This window comes from Mus musculus, chromosome 2, assembly GCF_000001635.26.
Source record: "Mus musculus strain C57BL/6J chromosome 2, GRCm38.p6 C57BL/6J".
Classification (NCBI taxonomy): domain Eukaryota; kingdom Metazoa; phylum Chordata; class Mammalia; order Rodentia; family Muridae; genus Mus; species Mus musculus.
The window spans coordinates 37841510-37858747 of record NC_000068.7 but is presented as its reverse complement, the minus strand read 5'-3'; the positions used below and the strand labels follow the sequence as shown (position 1 = coordinate 37858747).

The 17238-nt window shown below is 44.5% G+C and overlaps 1 protein-coding gene across 20 annotated transcripts in view; it reads left to right on the top strand.

The window, feature by feature from the left end:
• Dennd1a (DENN/MADD domain containing 1A) overlaps positions 1-17238 on the top strand; it is a 488421-nt gene that overhangs the window by 428663 nt on the left and 42520 nt on the right. For all 20 annotated transcript variants that reach the window (NM_001362978.1, NM_001362977.1, NM_146122.3 and 17 more), the window contains 6 exons: positions 276-380; positions 643-730; positions 2592-2632; positions 4684-4755; positions 6296-6352; positions 13840-13971. In NM_001362978.1, coding sequence (NP_001349907.1) covers positions 276-380; positions 643-730; positions 2592-2632; positions 4684-4755; positions 6296-6352; positions 13840-13971 — 495 coding nt within the window. The remainder of the gene's footprint in view (positions 1-275; positions 381-642; positions 731-2591; positions 2633-4683; positions 4756-6295; positions 6353-13839; positions 13972-17238) is intronic.

The following is a 17238-nucleotide window of genomic DNA, read 5'->3' as shown; positions in this document are numbered from 1 at the left end:
ACTAGCAGGCACAGCACTAACTTGCTCCAGGTTGTGATTGTCAGTAACAGGGGAGGGTTGAATGCACAGCTGATCTTGGCTGTTGGCCCTGCCAACCAGCCTCTCTGACCTGGTAGATGTATAATCCTTCCTCCCAGAAACAGCTTCCCCACCATAAACTAGAGCACTTGATGATGATCACACTTGTGTAGTGAGGTAAAGGAGCAGGCAGATGTGGAAACCTGAAGAAGTGATGCTTCCTGCTCTGACCATCATGTCCCTTCTCCATTTCCCAGGAAGAACCCATCACTTTCAGTGAGGAAGCCTTTGTATCCCACTACCGCTCTGGAGCCATGAAACAGTTCCTACAGAATGCCACACAGTTGCAGCTCTTCAAGCAGGTGCTCAGCCTCCCTCAGGGCCTGTACCAGGTCCCTAGTAGGCATTTCTGCAGTGGTTTCTACCTTTGGCACTAAGAATGGGGGGCAGGGGGCAATGGGCCTAGAGAGGACCAGTGGGGAAGGGTTTTGTAGAAAGGGTTTCTGGTGCCAGACAGGCCTTTCCTTGCCTCTTGGCTGGTTTTGGGCATATACCACTTTGCCCAGTTGGATGGCTCCCTTGTCCATAAACAATCTGTGGTATATTTGCTTTTTCTCTGCCCAGTTTATCGATGGCCGACTAGACCTTCTCAATTCCGGTGAAGGTTTCAGCGATGTCTTTGAGGAGGAAATCAACATGGGAGAGTATGCCGGTAAGAAGCTGCCTGTGGCCCTCTTTTTTCAGGAGAGGTAGGAGGGAGACTAACTTCAACCTTGGCCTTGGAAGAGTTGGGAAATTCCCTGTTTTGTGACAGGATGCACATAGCTTGGCCCATGTGAAGCCTCTGATCTCAGAGCAGTTGCTTCTCCTGGGTAGAAGTCTGGCAGGGTGTCATGACCAGCATGATACAAGGGACACTTACCAGATTCTGAAGTAGGGGAGCTGAACTCAACTGGGGTCTCTGCCTCATTGCTAGCTGTGACACCTGGGACAAGTCACTGATGGTGCTATAGACTACTTCGCAGGGCTTCTGTATCAAGAAAGTGAGTCATTCCAAAGTGTTGCACAATACCCCAAAACAGTCTTTGCTCTAGGGTCAAGCTCAACACATGTTTCTGTGCAGTGTGAAACATCATCAAGTCAGACACAGTGATATAAAGTCACAGCCACTGGGAGACTGAAGCAGGTGATCACTTGAGCCCAGGATTTGAGACCAGCCTGCACAATACAGTGAGACCCTTTTCTCAAACAAACAAATAAGTAAATAAGATATGAGCATCATTGCTGGGTGGCAAGTCTCAGAAGGATCATTCTCTCAGTTTTCAGGGAAAGCATCTAGAGCACTGGGAGGTGTCAGTAATAAAGCTGAGTCCCAGTCTGGCCATTGGTTTGTTCTTTGATGGCAGAGATAAAATACATGTAGTTTCAGTCTTTGGAGTCAGAATAATAATGCCCTCTTGCTACTGAGCCTGTCTAGTCTGAGCTGCACTGATGACCTTGGGGGCAGAGGCAGCTTCACATCCACCTGTTGATGATACAGACCCAGCCAGCCCACACCACAGTTGTTAAAACCAGTACAGAGTTTCTGGCCAGTCACGGCAGACTGTTGACAAGCTTTCCATGAATACTACACCCAGAGCTGAGCAAACAGTGTGAGCACCAGCTTTGACCCTCGGGGAAAGAGATGCGTTACTAAGACAAACATGAACTAAGCCAGCTCAGGAGGAGGAAGACTGACTTGTGGGTGGTTAGAATAGTGCTCTGTTAAATCTCTCTGCACCATTCAAGAGCTAATGAAGAAGCAGACCTCCTGGACCCTCAGGATGCAATGAACAGGGTTCACTCACAACATCTGTCATCAGGCAAATCACTACCTGGTAGCTTGTATGTCCACAGTGTTCCTACACTGGGACAGTCAGCTCTGGTGCATCAAAGAATATAGATGTGACCTGAGCTAGAGGTCTGTTCTTAGTGAAGAAAGCCAGAGATGGTAGAGTGCTTACCTAACATCCATAATGTCCTACACTCAAGCCCCAGTACCACGTAAACTTGCATTGTATCAGAAGGATCAGAAGTTCAAGGTCATCTTGAATAACATAGAAAGCCAGAAGCCAACACAAACTACATAACACTCTTTCTCTCACACACACCCAAACAAAGATTCATGGAAAGAAGAGAAAGAAGGTTCCAGAGGACATAACATTTTAGCTGCCTGTTCAGTTCACTGATAGCAGTTCACAGATGTCAGGGCATGGCGGGAAGAGAAGGGAAGCACAGTTTTACTGCCTTGAGGATGGACAGATAGTTTGCTCGGGAGCCCAAGGGAGCTCCCTGCAGTCAGGGTTTCAGGCTGTGGCAATGAAGCTCCGAAGGGAGAGGTGGGAGCTTTGGGCACTTATACAAAACCTCCCAGAGAATGAAAACCCGTGGCCTGACTCACTGCCTCAAACTGAGGCAGAGAATGAGACACGCAAATCTTCTGGCCTTTCTCTACATTGTGAACTTTCCAGGCACATTAAAGGCAATTTAAGGACATCTTTAAATGACAGCATCTCTCACTTCTCTTCCCCTAGGCAGTGATAAACTGTACCATCAGTGGCTGTCCACAGTCAGGGTAAGTATGCCCCACTCAGAGCCACCTGGTTTCCTCTGTGGCCTCCTGGCAGCCTCTACTCCATGGCCACCTACAAAGCTGCCTCAACATAGCTTTCCTTGTCCTCTCAGCTGAAGATGCTTTTGTCTTAATGCCAGGCCACCATCCTGTGGAAGGGACTAGAAGGTGATGGTCTTCCTTAATGGGAAAAATGAGGCAGGAGAGGCTCCCTCCTCTTCAGGCCAGCCAAGTCAGGTGGAGTGAAGTATTGTTCTAGAACATTCCCTTACATGGCCAGGCAGTTGTGATCACAACAAAGCCAGAGATGTATCTCCCTTGCTTTGCTGCAGTGTCTTTCACTGCAAGGGCTCCTGAGAAAGTGGAAAACATATCTGGGAGACATTTCTTTCCTCCTTACTGCAATTGTGAAGTGTCTTGTTGAATTGGGAGCCAGGTGCTCAGGGCTCCTGTGGCCTCTAAGGAGTTCAAAGTTTTCCTGACTTTTCCATGACTTTCTAATGAGTATGTTCTCAAGGCCTACTGTGTGCCAGGGACAGCTGGCCCCTGGGAATCCAGAGGGGGGCGGGTCCTGCCCTGGGGGAACTCCCCATCTCATTAGGGAGGCAGGTATGTAAACAGGCAACTCCAGCATAATGTGATAAGTGTTCTCCCCTGCTCTTGGCCAACCACAGCTGCTGCCAAGGCTGGTCCCATGGAAGTGGCTGCAGTTGGCCAGAGTAAGCAGCTCCCCCATGAAAGACTGCCTTTGTTCTTGGATGGCCAAACACAGCACTTGGCACATCAGAAGCAAGCAATAAGGACCTGCTGATTGATTGATAAAGGGAGTTTCAGTACTCCAAAGGACCCTTTAAACAGTGTTCTGAGTAATTTTGGAAGCCAGCACGGAATAGATGAGTGGGTGAAATTTTCCTATTGTCCTACAACATAGAATGCTTTCTAGGTCAAACTATGTTGTTTTTCATTGAAACTCAAAATCTTTAAGGCAAACTGTTGTGCTAAAAGTTAAACTCAATATTTACTGTCATCTCTTACATGACATGTTTGACTAAAAGTCCTCCAGAACATGATCCCCTGGGCCCAGCAGTCCCGGCTCTGTCCATGCCACCCCATCTGGCCTCCTAGCCTCGTTTCCACCACGGGTCAAGAACCCCTGTCCCTCTCAAGAGCACACCCATAGCTCTCAACCTTTGTACTTCATTATGTGCTGTTTCATACTCTGAGAATATTCATACCTGCTATGTTTCATATCAACCTGCACTCACCCGCCATGGCCTAGGTCATGTTTTCTCCTCCGAGGCCCTCCTCAGTCTTCTGGACTCCAAACTCCCTGCAGATAACCAGTGTAGCTCTCACCATCCAAATGTGCTCATTTACCTGCTGTGTCTCTCACCCATACACACAAAGCCTGGTGGTCTCCAAAGAAACCCCTCCCTTGACTCAGAGCACTTACAGCCATATAACATGCTACAGGGGTACGATTCCCCTGATGGCCTGAGCACTTCACTTGGCTGCCTCCTAAGCAATAGAAACCCTTCATCCATATCTTCCTCCCATGCTCCCCAGGGAAAGTGACAAACCATATTGCCAGGGGCTTCTGCTTGATCAGGACCCTGTTTTCTTCCCTAGTGTGGAGTCAGCGAGGTGGTTCACAGCTATGAAATATGACAGAACACTATCTGTGGTAATTAGAAAAATTTTTTAAAGAGCTTCTGATGATCATAAAGAAACTCATGCCTCAAATAGCCTGGACAGGGGCAGGTGCTGGGTGAAACATTGAGCCTACTGTCTCCCCTTGACAAGTTATCACATGCCTCTTTCCCAGCCCCCACACATGTGTGTGCATGTGTATACACAGAGGAGGAGGGAAAGAGAGACAGAGAGTCAGAGTCTGCCATAGCCCTAACTGACCCCAGTAACCACCTGGGCCTGCTTCTCTTCTCACATCACATGCTCTGGAAATGTTGTCTGGCTTGATTAAAGAGAAACCCTTTTTGTTGGTGCTGGCCCACTCTCCCTCCAGCCCACATTGCTGATTGACATTTTTATTACAGAAAGGAAGTGGTGCGATTCTGAATACTGTAAAAACAAAAGCTAACCCAGCCATGAAGACTGTCTACAAGTTTGTAAGTACTGGGTGAAGTCTGGAAGCCATGGATGGGTTCCTTCATAAAACTAGACTCTTCTTGTTTGTTTCTGTTTTGTTTGTTTGGGGGTTTTATGGTGGTGGTGGTGATGGTGGTGGTGGTGGTTTGGTTGGGGTTTCTCTGTTGATTTGGTTTAGTTTGTTGTTGTTGTTGCTGTTGTTGTTGTTTTTGAGACAGTCTCATCATATAGCCCTGGCTGTCCTGGAACTCACTATGTAGACCAGGCTGGCCTCAAACTCGCAGAGATTCCTCTGCGTCTTCCTGCCAAGTGCTGGATGTATGCCACTATGCCTGATACAACTTGACTCTCAAGTGTATCAAGACCTCGATTGCAGAAGTGGCCAAACGGTGGCCATGCCATTTCTTAGCAGTCTCAATGTTCTGAGAATTGATTGGCATTGCTGATTTATAACCAGGACTGTGTGTGTGTTGAAGAGATGACCCCTCATTTTTAACTTCCCCATGGCAGGTTATATGTATGGTTATATACAGGAAGTGTAGAGACCAGAGGATTGGGAAGCTGTCTGTTTTATAACCATGGGCACAGTGGGGAGAACACCCTCAGTTTTGTCCCGATTCTTCATCCCCTTTCTTACCATTGTCCTATAGGAAGTGTGTTGTGAGACGCATGCCCACAGGAGATACATCTGTTCCTGACTCCATCTCTCACAAACCTCAAGCATTTGTTCTTGTGTTTTTCCCTACTTGCTTGTTTTGACCATGAGCCACATACATGGGGTGGTTTTGTTTTGTTTTGTTTTGTTTTGTTTTGTTTGTTTGTTTGTTTGTTTATCTTTTCGAGACAGGGTTTCTCTGTATAGCCCTGGCTGTCCTGAAACTCACTTTGAAGACCAGGCTGACCTCAAACTCAGAAATCCACCTGCCTCTGCCTCCCAAGTGCTGAGATTAAAGGCGTGTGCCACCACCGCCCAGCTTATTTTTATTTTTAATCGTGTTAGTATTTCCTGTGCTTAAACTCTAGTTCCCATACTGGATGAGTGGCTACCAGCAGAGATGCGCAGGTCAAAACTGGCAGAAAATAGAAGCCAGGGTGTCTTCTAAAATGAAATTTAGGAAATGGTGCTATAAGAACCTAGCAACTGCTTTGTTTCAACCTGGAAAGGTGATGGACCCTGAGGCCTGGCCCTGGTAAAGTATAGTGGGGTTCTGAGTCTTGTGACAGGTAAAGCTACTGTTCTTTTACTGGTAGCTGTCACCAGGCTGCTGAGGTAAATAATTATAGAGAGCAGAAGAAAGGCCTGGGAAGGGAAAGAAGAAAAACAGTCTCTGCCATCAAAATGCAGAAAATGAAATCTCTGCCGCTCCTTTAAGGGATTTTTTTTAAGCCTTTTACCTTAGTATTTGTTTTCATGGCCATTATATTTTTCAACTTGATGATCCCATTTTTTTCTTCGTTTTTCTAGTAATCAGAGAAGGTGATTCATGGTGGACTGAAATCAAGCATAGACCCGGCTGGAAACAGAAAGGGAATCTTAACTTAAATTAATTTTTCATGCAGGCAAAAGATCATGCAAAAATGGGAATAAAGGAGGTGAAAAACCGCTTGAAGCAAAAGGTACTTGAAGTTCTTATTCAAAATGTATAAGCACCGTGTATGAAATGCGTGGCCACAAAAAAGTAGGATGTGATCAATAGAAGGCTGTTTGATACAGTGTTGTTAGCACACTTCAAAATGCATTACCAGCTGTCCGGGAGTTTCACACTGTTATAAATATTCACAGACAAAAAAATGTCTTCAAATAACATTAAGACTCTTTGTGGGCTTAAACCCACAAAGGCGAGTGAGTTCAGAGTTACCACTGTCTCCCAACCCACCCCACCAGGCCTGGGATTTGCAGGAACCCAGCAACACTGGCTCCCTCATACATACTCTCCACCATCCCGGTGTCACTCTGTTCCTACAGCCACCCTGCCTACGCTCTGGTCTAACTTAAACCCAAAAGCATACCCAGAGAAAGGACCACCCTGTTTCCAAGCAGATACACACAATGAGCAAGCAGGAAGGGAATACCATAGGTCTCCCCCAACGCTGCACAGAGCAAGAGTAGCCTAGCCTATGCATAAGGTACATGCAAGCAAGCAGAGGCTCGGATTGTCTCTATGGTCCATCAAAAAATTTGCATGTAGTGGCTGTGGCTGGAATTTCTATAACTTGGGTCCCAGGGGGGTACAGCTGTGTAACCAGAGCCGGGCAGTGGTGTGCGTGTAACACCATTGTAGCATGCCTGCCAATACTGTGATTGCCACTCCATGTTCAAGATGAGCCAGAGTAGAAGCTGTCACCCCAAATCCCTAGAACAAAGCTGTGAGTAAAGAGACTAATTCACAGGTGAGGTAATTCGCCCAAGGCCACATTGTATGAGCCTAGCAAAGACAGGATTAGATGTCAGATCTGTTGACCTCTGCTGTCAGAATACTTCCACTCTGTACCGCCTACTGCTTCCCCCAAACGTGTATTTTCTTTTGCAAAAGATATCTGGGGCCATTTCCCCCAAACCCCTAATTGTACCACTATCTAGGCAGTGTGTGTTGGTTCTGTTTTAATTGAAAGCAGTTTCAACTTTATAAAGTTGGGGAAATCCTCATTAACTTGAAATGGGTCGAAGGAATTGATTCCTTTCTTTTAATTGGAAAATAATTTGCTCTTACTAAGCATTTAAATTCCCGCTTTGGCTGACAATGAATTCTTAACAACTGAGGTTCTCATCCTGTGCTACAAACCATGTAACACAATCCACAGACTGCATGGCAGTCTGCTCACCCTGGCAGACAATGGCAGGTGGGACTCTACATAGATATTATCTGAGTCACTGATGATACCTTTCATCCCCTGTCCCAGTCGCGTGGAGATGAATTACATGTGTCCAGGCGGGGGCTCCCCACCCCCCAGCGTCTAAATTGTAGGCTATGATTATTTGGTATAATGCCTGAAATAAGCAAAGGTGGGGTCCCTCCTCAGGTGCCAGACAAAAGGCCTCATGGGTCTCCTTGCTCCTGCTGACCATGAAGCCAGAGACTGCCATCAGAGTTCCTTCCCCGCTCACAGTCTCTCTACAGCAGCTAGCAGAGCTCAGCTTTTTTCCTGTGTTTACCTAAAGGCTCATTTACACAGTCTAGAGCATGTTCCCTACACACAGTCCACCTTTCCTTCCTTCACAGACTGTAAAGAGTTTTCCCCTCCCCCCATCCTCAGCCTGCACCAGTCTTTTCAAGAATAGCTTCAGGAGATAATGTTCTACAGAGTCAGTGTCTCTCAGGTGACACAAATGGTGAAGGCATTTTATAGAAATGTGGCTTGTCACCACTGGACTGTTGACAGATCTATTAGTGCACCCTTTTCAATTTTCACTTTTCCCCCCTTGGCTCTTACAGATTTCCACAGACTTGATATTTCACAGTTGTTCTTGGAAGAGCTGTTTTGTAATTGAAACCCCAGCATTGTTCAGTACATACAGGCCCCTTGTCTCTGGTACTCTCCAGCTCTTTTTCTTGAGCTAATTTAGGATTTAGCTTCTCCTGACCTATCTCACTGTAGTGGAAAATATTTCCTTGGCTTTTTTCTCCCCTTCCATCCACCCGCTTCATGCAATATGGAACCTGTCTCTATGACTCCCCATACACCTAACACAGGCATCAGAAGTTTGGTTTCTACTATAAAATTGAGGCAGTCGCCAGCAAAGACCCAATTTTCCAATGTGCTGGGTTGCCACCTGGCCTCCTCTAACTCTGCATAGCAATGGTGACCTCGCACACATAATCAAGAACCCAATCTTGCCCTCTTTGCTCTTGCCTTGGGTTTGAATTGCAAATAGAGAATGTGGGGCCGACCTATGAAGAGGTCACCACCATGTGTGGAGAGTCCATCTCTAATATAACTGAGCAAGGCCCCTTTTCCATCCCTTGTTCATCTGTGATAGATTTTTCAAAGCCTCTGAAATAGCTTTCAGGGAATCTGTGACCATTGGCAAGTGATTGTTCGTAGATCCTATAGTGCTGCTTTATTCCATGCCTGCTCTGCTTCATCCCTAGAACAAAAAAAAAAAAAAGATGGAGAACATTATTTCTCTGGATAAATGGCACAAAGGGGCCAAGTTCTGCTGTAGCCTAGCCTCCTTTGAAGTTCAGTTTGCTCAGAGTTAGGAAGGAGAAATGACAGGGATTCCAGCCGTAGCTTCCTAAGCGAGACAGTGGCACTTCCCTAGGAGTATGTCCCCACCAGGCTTGACCTGCAGAAGAATATTGCCAAATTGCGTTCTGTTTCCCTGGTTCAGGCTGTCTAGAGAATGCACTTTTGGGCTAGAGAGCTCAGCCGTTAAAAGCTAGACTTACAACCAAAAATATAAGAGAATGCACTTTTAATCCAGTAGCTGCACACTTTCTCTTTACCTGTAGGGGGCACTAAAAACTTCCTACCCTATGGTGGCCTCTTGAGTTGTAGTTCTGTCTTCCTCCTTCCTCCTGTGTGACCCTTCAGAAAGGAGTGACCCACCCCTCCCTGAAGCTCCTTGTTTTGCCTTTTAAAATGACATTTAGAAAGACAAGTTGTCCTTGCCCCCATCTCCCACCCCCGTTTGCCAACAAATTGTATGTTTATTGTATGTGTATTTGAGTGCCCTTCAGAAATCCCTGATTTTTTTCCCCTAGTTTCAAAATGCTTAACCAAATGGGCCCATTTCATAGCCATTTGGAGAGTTTGTAAATCACTGTTCTTTAAACGACAAGTTGAGCTTGATTAGTGTCTGTGATTGAAAGGAGCAAACTCACAGTTGGCTTGACTTTCCAGCCAAACGCTCGCAACCGTAATGAAGGGCGTGAGCAAGCATGTGGGGGCAGGGAGAGCAGGTAGACTCATAGAACAGACATTTTCACACCGTATCACACAGCTGTCAGCTCCCTGACTTTAGACACATTAAAATATGCTGCAGCCTCAATCACCAAGACTCCAATTTTGGCTACTGATTTAGTATCAATATTCATATTTTAATTTACATTCGCTGTTATGGGAAGTAGACTGGAATAAGACAGGTACAACACAAATCTCAAAGTGGAAATAACTTCTCTCACAGGAAATGAGAAGGCACTGGCCTTAACCATACACACCCACTCCACCTCCAGGGCCCTCTCATGGGGATGTGGCATTTAAGCTTTGGAGGTCAATCAGAAGATTCAGTCTGGTTGTGTAGGATATTAACTGTGTGGCCCTGGGGGAGTTACCAACCATCTCTGTTTTCCTCATCCATAAACTAGGAAGCATCTTAGAAGAGGTGAGGTGTTTTAACAGTAGTACTTAGTAGCAGCTCCATGAATGGGAATATATATTCTCTCCATTTCATACCTAGAACAAGACAGTCTGCCCAAACACCATGGGACCCACCTCCTATAGGTTGTTCCCACAGCCACAGGAGGAATTTTTCCAAACCATTTCTTTGGTTAAAGCTGACCTCAGCCTGCTCAGCAGAAAGTGAGGTACTCTATGCATTCTTGAAATGCTAGGCCCTACTCCCAACTACAGTTGTGAATGCCTCCCGTGGCTTTGCTTCTTGGCTGCAGGAAGCCTATCCCCAGCTCCTCTTAAGGTCATTTGAGTTGGCCTCTTAAGTTGCGTAGCTCTGTTTTCCTCCTCTGTGAACCTTCAGGAAGGAGTGGCCCACCCCTTCCCTGCAGCCCCTTGTTTTGCTTTTTAAAAATAGCATTTGGAAGGTCAAGTTTATTTTTTCTATTTGCCAACAATTCACATGTTTATTGGGAAATTCAGCAAATCAAGAAGAAAAATAATGTCCCTTTTCTTCTGCATTTTCATATAGCATGCCCTGAACTTGTCCTTCTAAAAATGTTTTTTCCATCCATCTTGTTTTAAATGGCTCATAAGTTTATTAGATTGGCATATTTAGACAAATACTACACATAGCCACACATATATACACACACACTACACATGCACACACATACACACACACCTTAACCAATTCTGTTGAACACCCGCGTTACTTCTAGGTTTCTTCATTTGAAAACATTCCTAGAAATGGAATTAGTGAACCACAGAACATTTGCATCTTGTGGCATTTTTCTATAAACTTCTAGCTCGCCTTTCTCCAAGGAGGGTATCAGGGTACCCATATCCCAGTTCCTTCACTGATGGATCAGTTAGTTCTTGGGCCACAGTTTCTTTAATCAAGAAATAGAGTTTTTCCTTTGGTTCCTACTCATGAAGTATGTCTGCTGGTAGATAGAAAAGTTCACTGTTCTCTTTGCTCCTCCCCCTCTGCTACCTGTGGCATCCTTAAAGGAAGCAGTTGTCCTTCCCCAGATGAAGGAAATAGTGAAGAAGCCAAGCACTTTGTGGGAGAGCCATGAGAAAGTACAGAAATTTTGGGGTGTCTGGAGATTCTAACTAAACAAAATGTGGCTTTTAGACACCCAGGCACATTTACCTTACAAATGTTTGGTTCAGCTTAATAGAGATTTATGGAAAAGCTGTGCTAGACTCAAGAATACCCAGATTCCAAGGAACTCACAACTTCACAATAGATGGCCAAGGTTTGGTGGCCTGTGACCAGTTTAGCAAGAAGGGGTGCCAAGGAGGGAGAGGAATTCATTTCTGATGGCCAAGCATAGCATGTACCCACCCCCTCAGGCCAGGATACCTTCACTTGGGCTTTAGTTAGGAATTGATATGATTTAGATGTCACCAGTCCTAATTTTAGGTTCCTCCACTGTATAGCTCCATGGTCTTGAATAGGTTACCCTATCTGAATCCTATTGCCTCATCAGTAAAGGAAGTATAATCCTGTTTATTTCATGATCATCCTGAACACTAAGTATGAGAATGGAAATCTAGAATCTAGAAAAGTAGCCACCAGGACTAGGTGCCCCCCCCCACACACACACACAAACATAGGGAAGCATTGTGTCCTTTCTGTTTGCACAATATTGGACTCTGTCAAAGCCTCCTCATGGCTCATCTCATTTAAACCATCCTCCATGGACCTTTGCCATAGGAATCTTCCCTGTTGTAAAAACAAAGAAACCGTTGCAGATGGTAGATGAGTCTGAAAGATCAGGTAGCTAGTTGATAGAACAGATAAGACCAAAATACTGCACTTTTTACTTAAAGCTTAAGATAAGGCACTTTTCCCTAAAACTATCGTGTTTTTTTTTAAATAATTATTTAGTAGTTTCCTAGTTAATATATTTTCCTACCATGCACACATGATAGAGGGATATTTTCCAGGACCAAAAATGAATGTATTAAGGTTTGGCCTCATTCACCCTGTGTTAATCCTCTAGACGCACCCACACACACCCGACGTGCCCCTCTTGGCCTTTAGTTGCTCTCTGACACAGAAGGAGCCCCTCCTCTACTTTGTTCCATTTGACCCAGGCACCTTAGGGCAGTCCCTTTCCAAACAATCCATTTCTAATTGGCTGTCAGCAGCCCCTTTCATCACTGAGCCTTAGCTTAGCTGAGATTGGCCAATCCAATGTGGGCCACAAGCCTAAGCCCAGTTTGTAAGGCCAAAAGGTCATCACCTTCCTATATCATTGACCAAGCAGAGACTCTTCTAGGTTGGCTTGTATGGCAGCTGATTCCTTAGGAAAGGAAGCCAGGAAGTAGGCAGTTAGGTATGTAACACTGAACATTCACACACACAGGCACACATTTGCATACACACACATTATAGATACACACATTTTATTCCAGTAGTTTATTGAGTAGCTAATGATGCTCTAGACACTTGTGTTACATTACCTATCTCTTTTCACCCCTAGTTCCCATGTCCCCACTTACAGGGAAACTGAGGCTCAGAGATCTTACCTAGGTCTCCTTCTTAGTACATAATTACTTCCTAAGTAGCCACTTTCCTTCTGTCTCATCATTCTCTCAGTTGAGAAAGAGTGGCCAATGATCAGAAGCCTCCTCTGTTGACTGAAATGTATAATTGTTTTTACAATGGGAAAAGTTAGATATTATGATATTTAATTCAGGGCGTGAATAATTTTTATTGTGAAAAAAAAAAATGACGACCTCAGTGTTATTTACCCGCACCTTTACTCTCTGGCTCGTCTCACGCGACTTGCTTGACCTCAATACAATGTATAGTGCTTACTTGTCTCCACTAGCCCACACCAGTGCACAGCTGACACACACAGCCGATACTCTGCAGGTCACGGAGACCCTTAGGCCCCTCCAGAAACACAAGGAAGAGAAAAGAGAGCCAGGAAAATGGTCTGGAGTGCCACCAGAAAGCAGACAGAGAAAAAAGGCCACACTCACAAATAATCAAAGTAATGCAAATTAAAACAACAATGAGGTCTAATTTTTCACCTATTAAATTAGCAATACATTTTTAAAATGATAAGGCTAACAAGTACCGTGAAACTGATAACATACCCATTGCGGGTAGTTGGTGTAAATTGGGAAGCAATTTGGTAGAATGAATAAAAAGCTTTAGAAAGTGTTTATATTTGACCTCATGCTTTCATTCCTAGGGATTTCCACAAAAGCAGTAATACAAAAGGAAAGAAAAATGTGACATGTATTGCTAGCATTTAGAAAGAAAGAAAAAAAAAAAACACCCAATAGTGATGGGATGAGTTATTAAATCATTAGATGTCTGCTCAATGAAAATATTATGCATCCATTAAAATTATTATTATAATGACTGTGTGGCACCATGGTGATGCTTATATTGGAGAAAAACAGGATATAAAATTATGCATGAGCTGTGATTACAAGTAATTTTTAAATGTCTGCATATAGACAAAGTGAATGTGTGAAAATGAAAATAGCCATAGAAGAATGCAGAATGAAATAGGTTTTTCACTGTAAATTATTATGTTTATAGTTTCATGTGGATGGTTTTGGCTTCTTTGGTGCATCAGTGTCAGAAGGCCAAGTTAGCGTCTATGTCTTCTGCCTCTCCCAGGGGGCCAGGCTTAGAACGCCTGGGGCAGTTATTAACAGACCTCTTGGCTTGGGATGACGCAAGAGGGCAAAGGGCCAGGACCCCAGTGCAACCCTAGACCTTCCTTCTTCCATAGGACATCACGGAGAACGGCTGTGTGTCCTCTGCAGAAGATCCACTGCCAAAGACCATGCCATCCCCACAGGCAGAGACCCAGGACCCCAGACTTCGAGAAGACCGGAGACCAATCACAGTCCACTTTGGGCAGGTATGTGTTCTGCACATCCACGGGGCTGTTTGGTTTTTATGGTTTTGTTTGTATCAGAAGCTGGAGTGTGAGCAGGTCACGGGTTTGCACCCAGCTCTTCAGCAAAGCAGCTCCATGCTCTTCACACCCTCAAGTGTTTGACATAAACATATTTTGAAGGTAAATTTTCAAAACTCTGGATGGGAACAACATGGCATTGGACATCACTAACTCCACTGTTAGATGGAGTCATTAAGTGTACCCGCTCTCCACCCACTCCTAAGGCACTGCATTTAAGGTGTCTGTTAGCTAAGCATCTCATTAGAACACTTTGGCATCCCAAGCCCCTCTTTGCACTTTCAACTAAAAAGCAACAAGCAAAGGCTTTTTAAAAAAAAAAAAGTCAATTAGGCGTTCTTTATTAATGTACTCCCTGAAAATCAATATTGGGGGTTGCATTTCTCTGAGTAAACACCCTTGTATTGGTTCTAGAGATCCAACTCTTTAACCAACTGCTTTCAAGGACCCAAGTGCTTAAAAAATTGTCTATTCATTTGATTTTATTTCTTTCCTCTTAATTAATACATTGTACTCTTTACAGAAATTGAAATTTTCATCCATTTCCTACCTATGGTTATATTTTCTCAAGTAAAAGGATTATGTAGCCTTCCCTACCTGTCTTAATCAACTAGTCAAATTTATCAAACATAAATGTGTGTATAGTGTATGAGGTTTGGTGCTTTTGGTTTGATTTGGTATCTGAAACATGGCTCCATTAGGTATGGTTGTAACAAGAATTTGCAAGGTTCCTTGTTGTAGTCGTCATTTGTTTTTCTGGTACTAGGGCTCTAACCAAGGGTCTAGTGCTTGTTCAGCAAGCTATGTTGTACTATTGAGCTTAAATCATCTGATTCCTTAGCCATTCCTTAAATGAAGTATGATAAAGCTAGTCTGTATGAGTTTTTCTTTTTTAGATTCTACTTTCTATGTTTATTTTTATTTTATTTTCCCCTATTTATTTATTCACTTTACATCCCAATCACAGCCCTCCTCTCCTCCCAGTCCACCCCTCACATGACTCCTCCCCCATCCCTCCCCACCTCCTTCATCTCTGAGAAAGGAGAGGTCTCTTCCCCCCTCCCCCCCACCCCGGGTACAGAATCCCTCCAGTTATTGGAGGACCAGCATGAAACCAAGCTACCTGTCTGCTACATATGTGCAGGGGACCTGTCTGTATGACTTCTATTTACTGTTAATAGGATTGCTATTTTACCTCAAAAAGGACCTAGAATCCTTCATTTAAAACATTTCTTATTTTGAGACATTTATCAGGTGCCATTATGTATCAGGCATTGAACTACTTAAAAATAAAGTGAACCAGCCCCTTCAGATGGCTCAGCACGGCCAAACCTGACAATCTAAGCTCAGTCTCCAGCTACTGCATCATAAAATGAGAAAAGCACCTCTCCCAATTTGTCCTCTGACTTCCACATTTGGGCCTAGGCACACACAGCCCCCACATACATAAGTATATGTTTACACAAACAAAAATAAATAAAAACATAAGAGGAAAAGGAACTAGCAAAACAGCCGCTGTGGGTTCTTTTTGCAGAACATAACTGACGAATGAAATCATTCTCTTCTAGTCAGTCTTTTCCAGTAAACGTCCAAACCTCATCAATTGGGGAAAGCTGCACCTCTTCTAATTTTATACTTAAAGGAATGTCATAGAACCTGGCACATCCTGTAAAGCAGAAGTGCTGACTAACTGCCGTTCTCTTCAAAGCGCACCAGTGTCTGCACCCCGAGGACCTGCCTCTCTCCTCTGGGGCTTGGGCCCTTGTTGGAGCAATCCTCATCCTAGTTCCTGGCCATGTGTGCTGAAAGCACAGCCCTGGCTGTCACCAGCATGGCATTCCAGAGTCAGCTTCCTGCTTTCCTTTGTCCTCATTCCTGCACATGCGAACCTGCCCATGAAAGGAACCCTCACTGGAGTTGGGAGCCCATTACAGAGAAAGAGGAGGCAGAGGGGGGAGGGAATTCATGGTGTTAAACATTCCATTTTCAAAACACACAAAAAAGGAGGCCCTATTTGAAATAGAGAGACCTTCTTTCCATTTCAGCAAGAAATAGAGAGATGCTTTAATGTCATTCCCAGCTAAATGCAGAATAAGAGTGTGTGTGCTCACACGGGTGGGGGATAAACAATTAAAAAGCCACCCCAAACTCTGTTGAAATAAGAGCTGTCTGTGCCTTCACAGGTCTGCAAACTGGGGAGGATGAAAGTGGCTTTCCCCCACCCCCCACCCCCATTTGTCACTTCCCTCACGTGGCTGCCAGCATTATGCAAGTGTACAGGAAGGCAGGAATTTTTTTTAATGCATGCATACGGATTAAGGTCAAGCCCCTAGTATCAGCCGTGCAGCAGGCTCTCCCTTCCAGCTGCAGCCACAGAGCCTACCCACAGCCGCGAGATGCCTTAATTGAGACGTGCTGTCAAAGTGACAAACACATTTGCATACAGTCTACACTCTATTTATTTTCTCTGGAAAGGTCTACAGTCTGCTGTTGGTTGAACATTCTTAATCAGTTTGCTGCAAGTGAACCGCCAGCCAGCTCACTTGAGCCAGGCCCCTTCTTATTAGGTGACAGATTAGCAGGGAGGAGGGGGATAGAGAAACCACCAGCACCCCCCCCCTTTTTTTTTTTTAATTCTTTCCAGACTTGCCCCTTGGATTGTCCTTCAGTCCTTCCCTGGGACCTTCTCTGATGAGTCATTGATCGAAGGAGTACAGTCTTTCTGGGCAGTCTGAGTTTTAAGAGTTCTAACAGTTTAAAAATGTACATTTTTCTGTGTTTTCCTTACTTGGCATTGTTCTCTAAACCATTTGAACCTGATATGCATCCAAACTGTAGCTTCATCTTACAGTGTCTCTAAAGTCACAGATTTAGCATACTAATCCAGTTTTTTTCTAATCCATAATAACATTTAATGTTCACTTACGATTCACCAGTGCTACACATATAACCCTAGTATGTAAATCCTCTCCTTGGGGCTGGAGGAACAGGCCTCACAATATCTTATATGAAGGCAGGGACCATGACCTTATTTTATGGATCAAAAGCTGAAAGACCTGAAGGGACCTGCTCAGATGTATGAAGACTCCAAGCAGTCTGACTCAAACCCCAGTCATAACCCTCAACATTCCCACTCTGGTCTTACATTCCTCAAGTCCACTTTCTTAGCTAGAGTTGGTTTAGTAATACAAGTCTATAATCTTAGGCCTT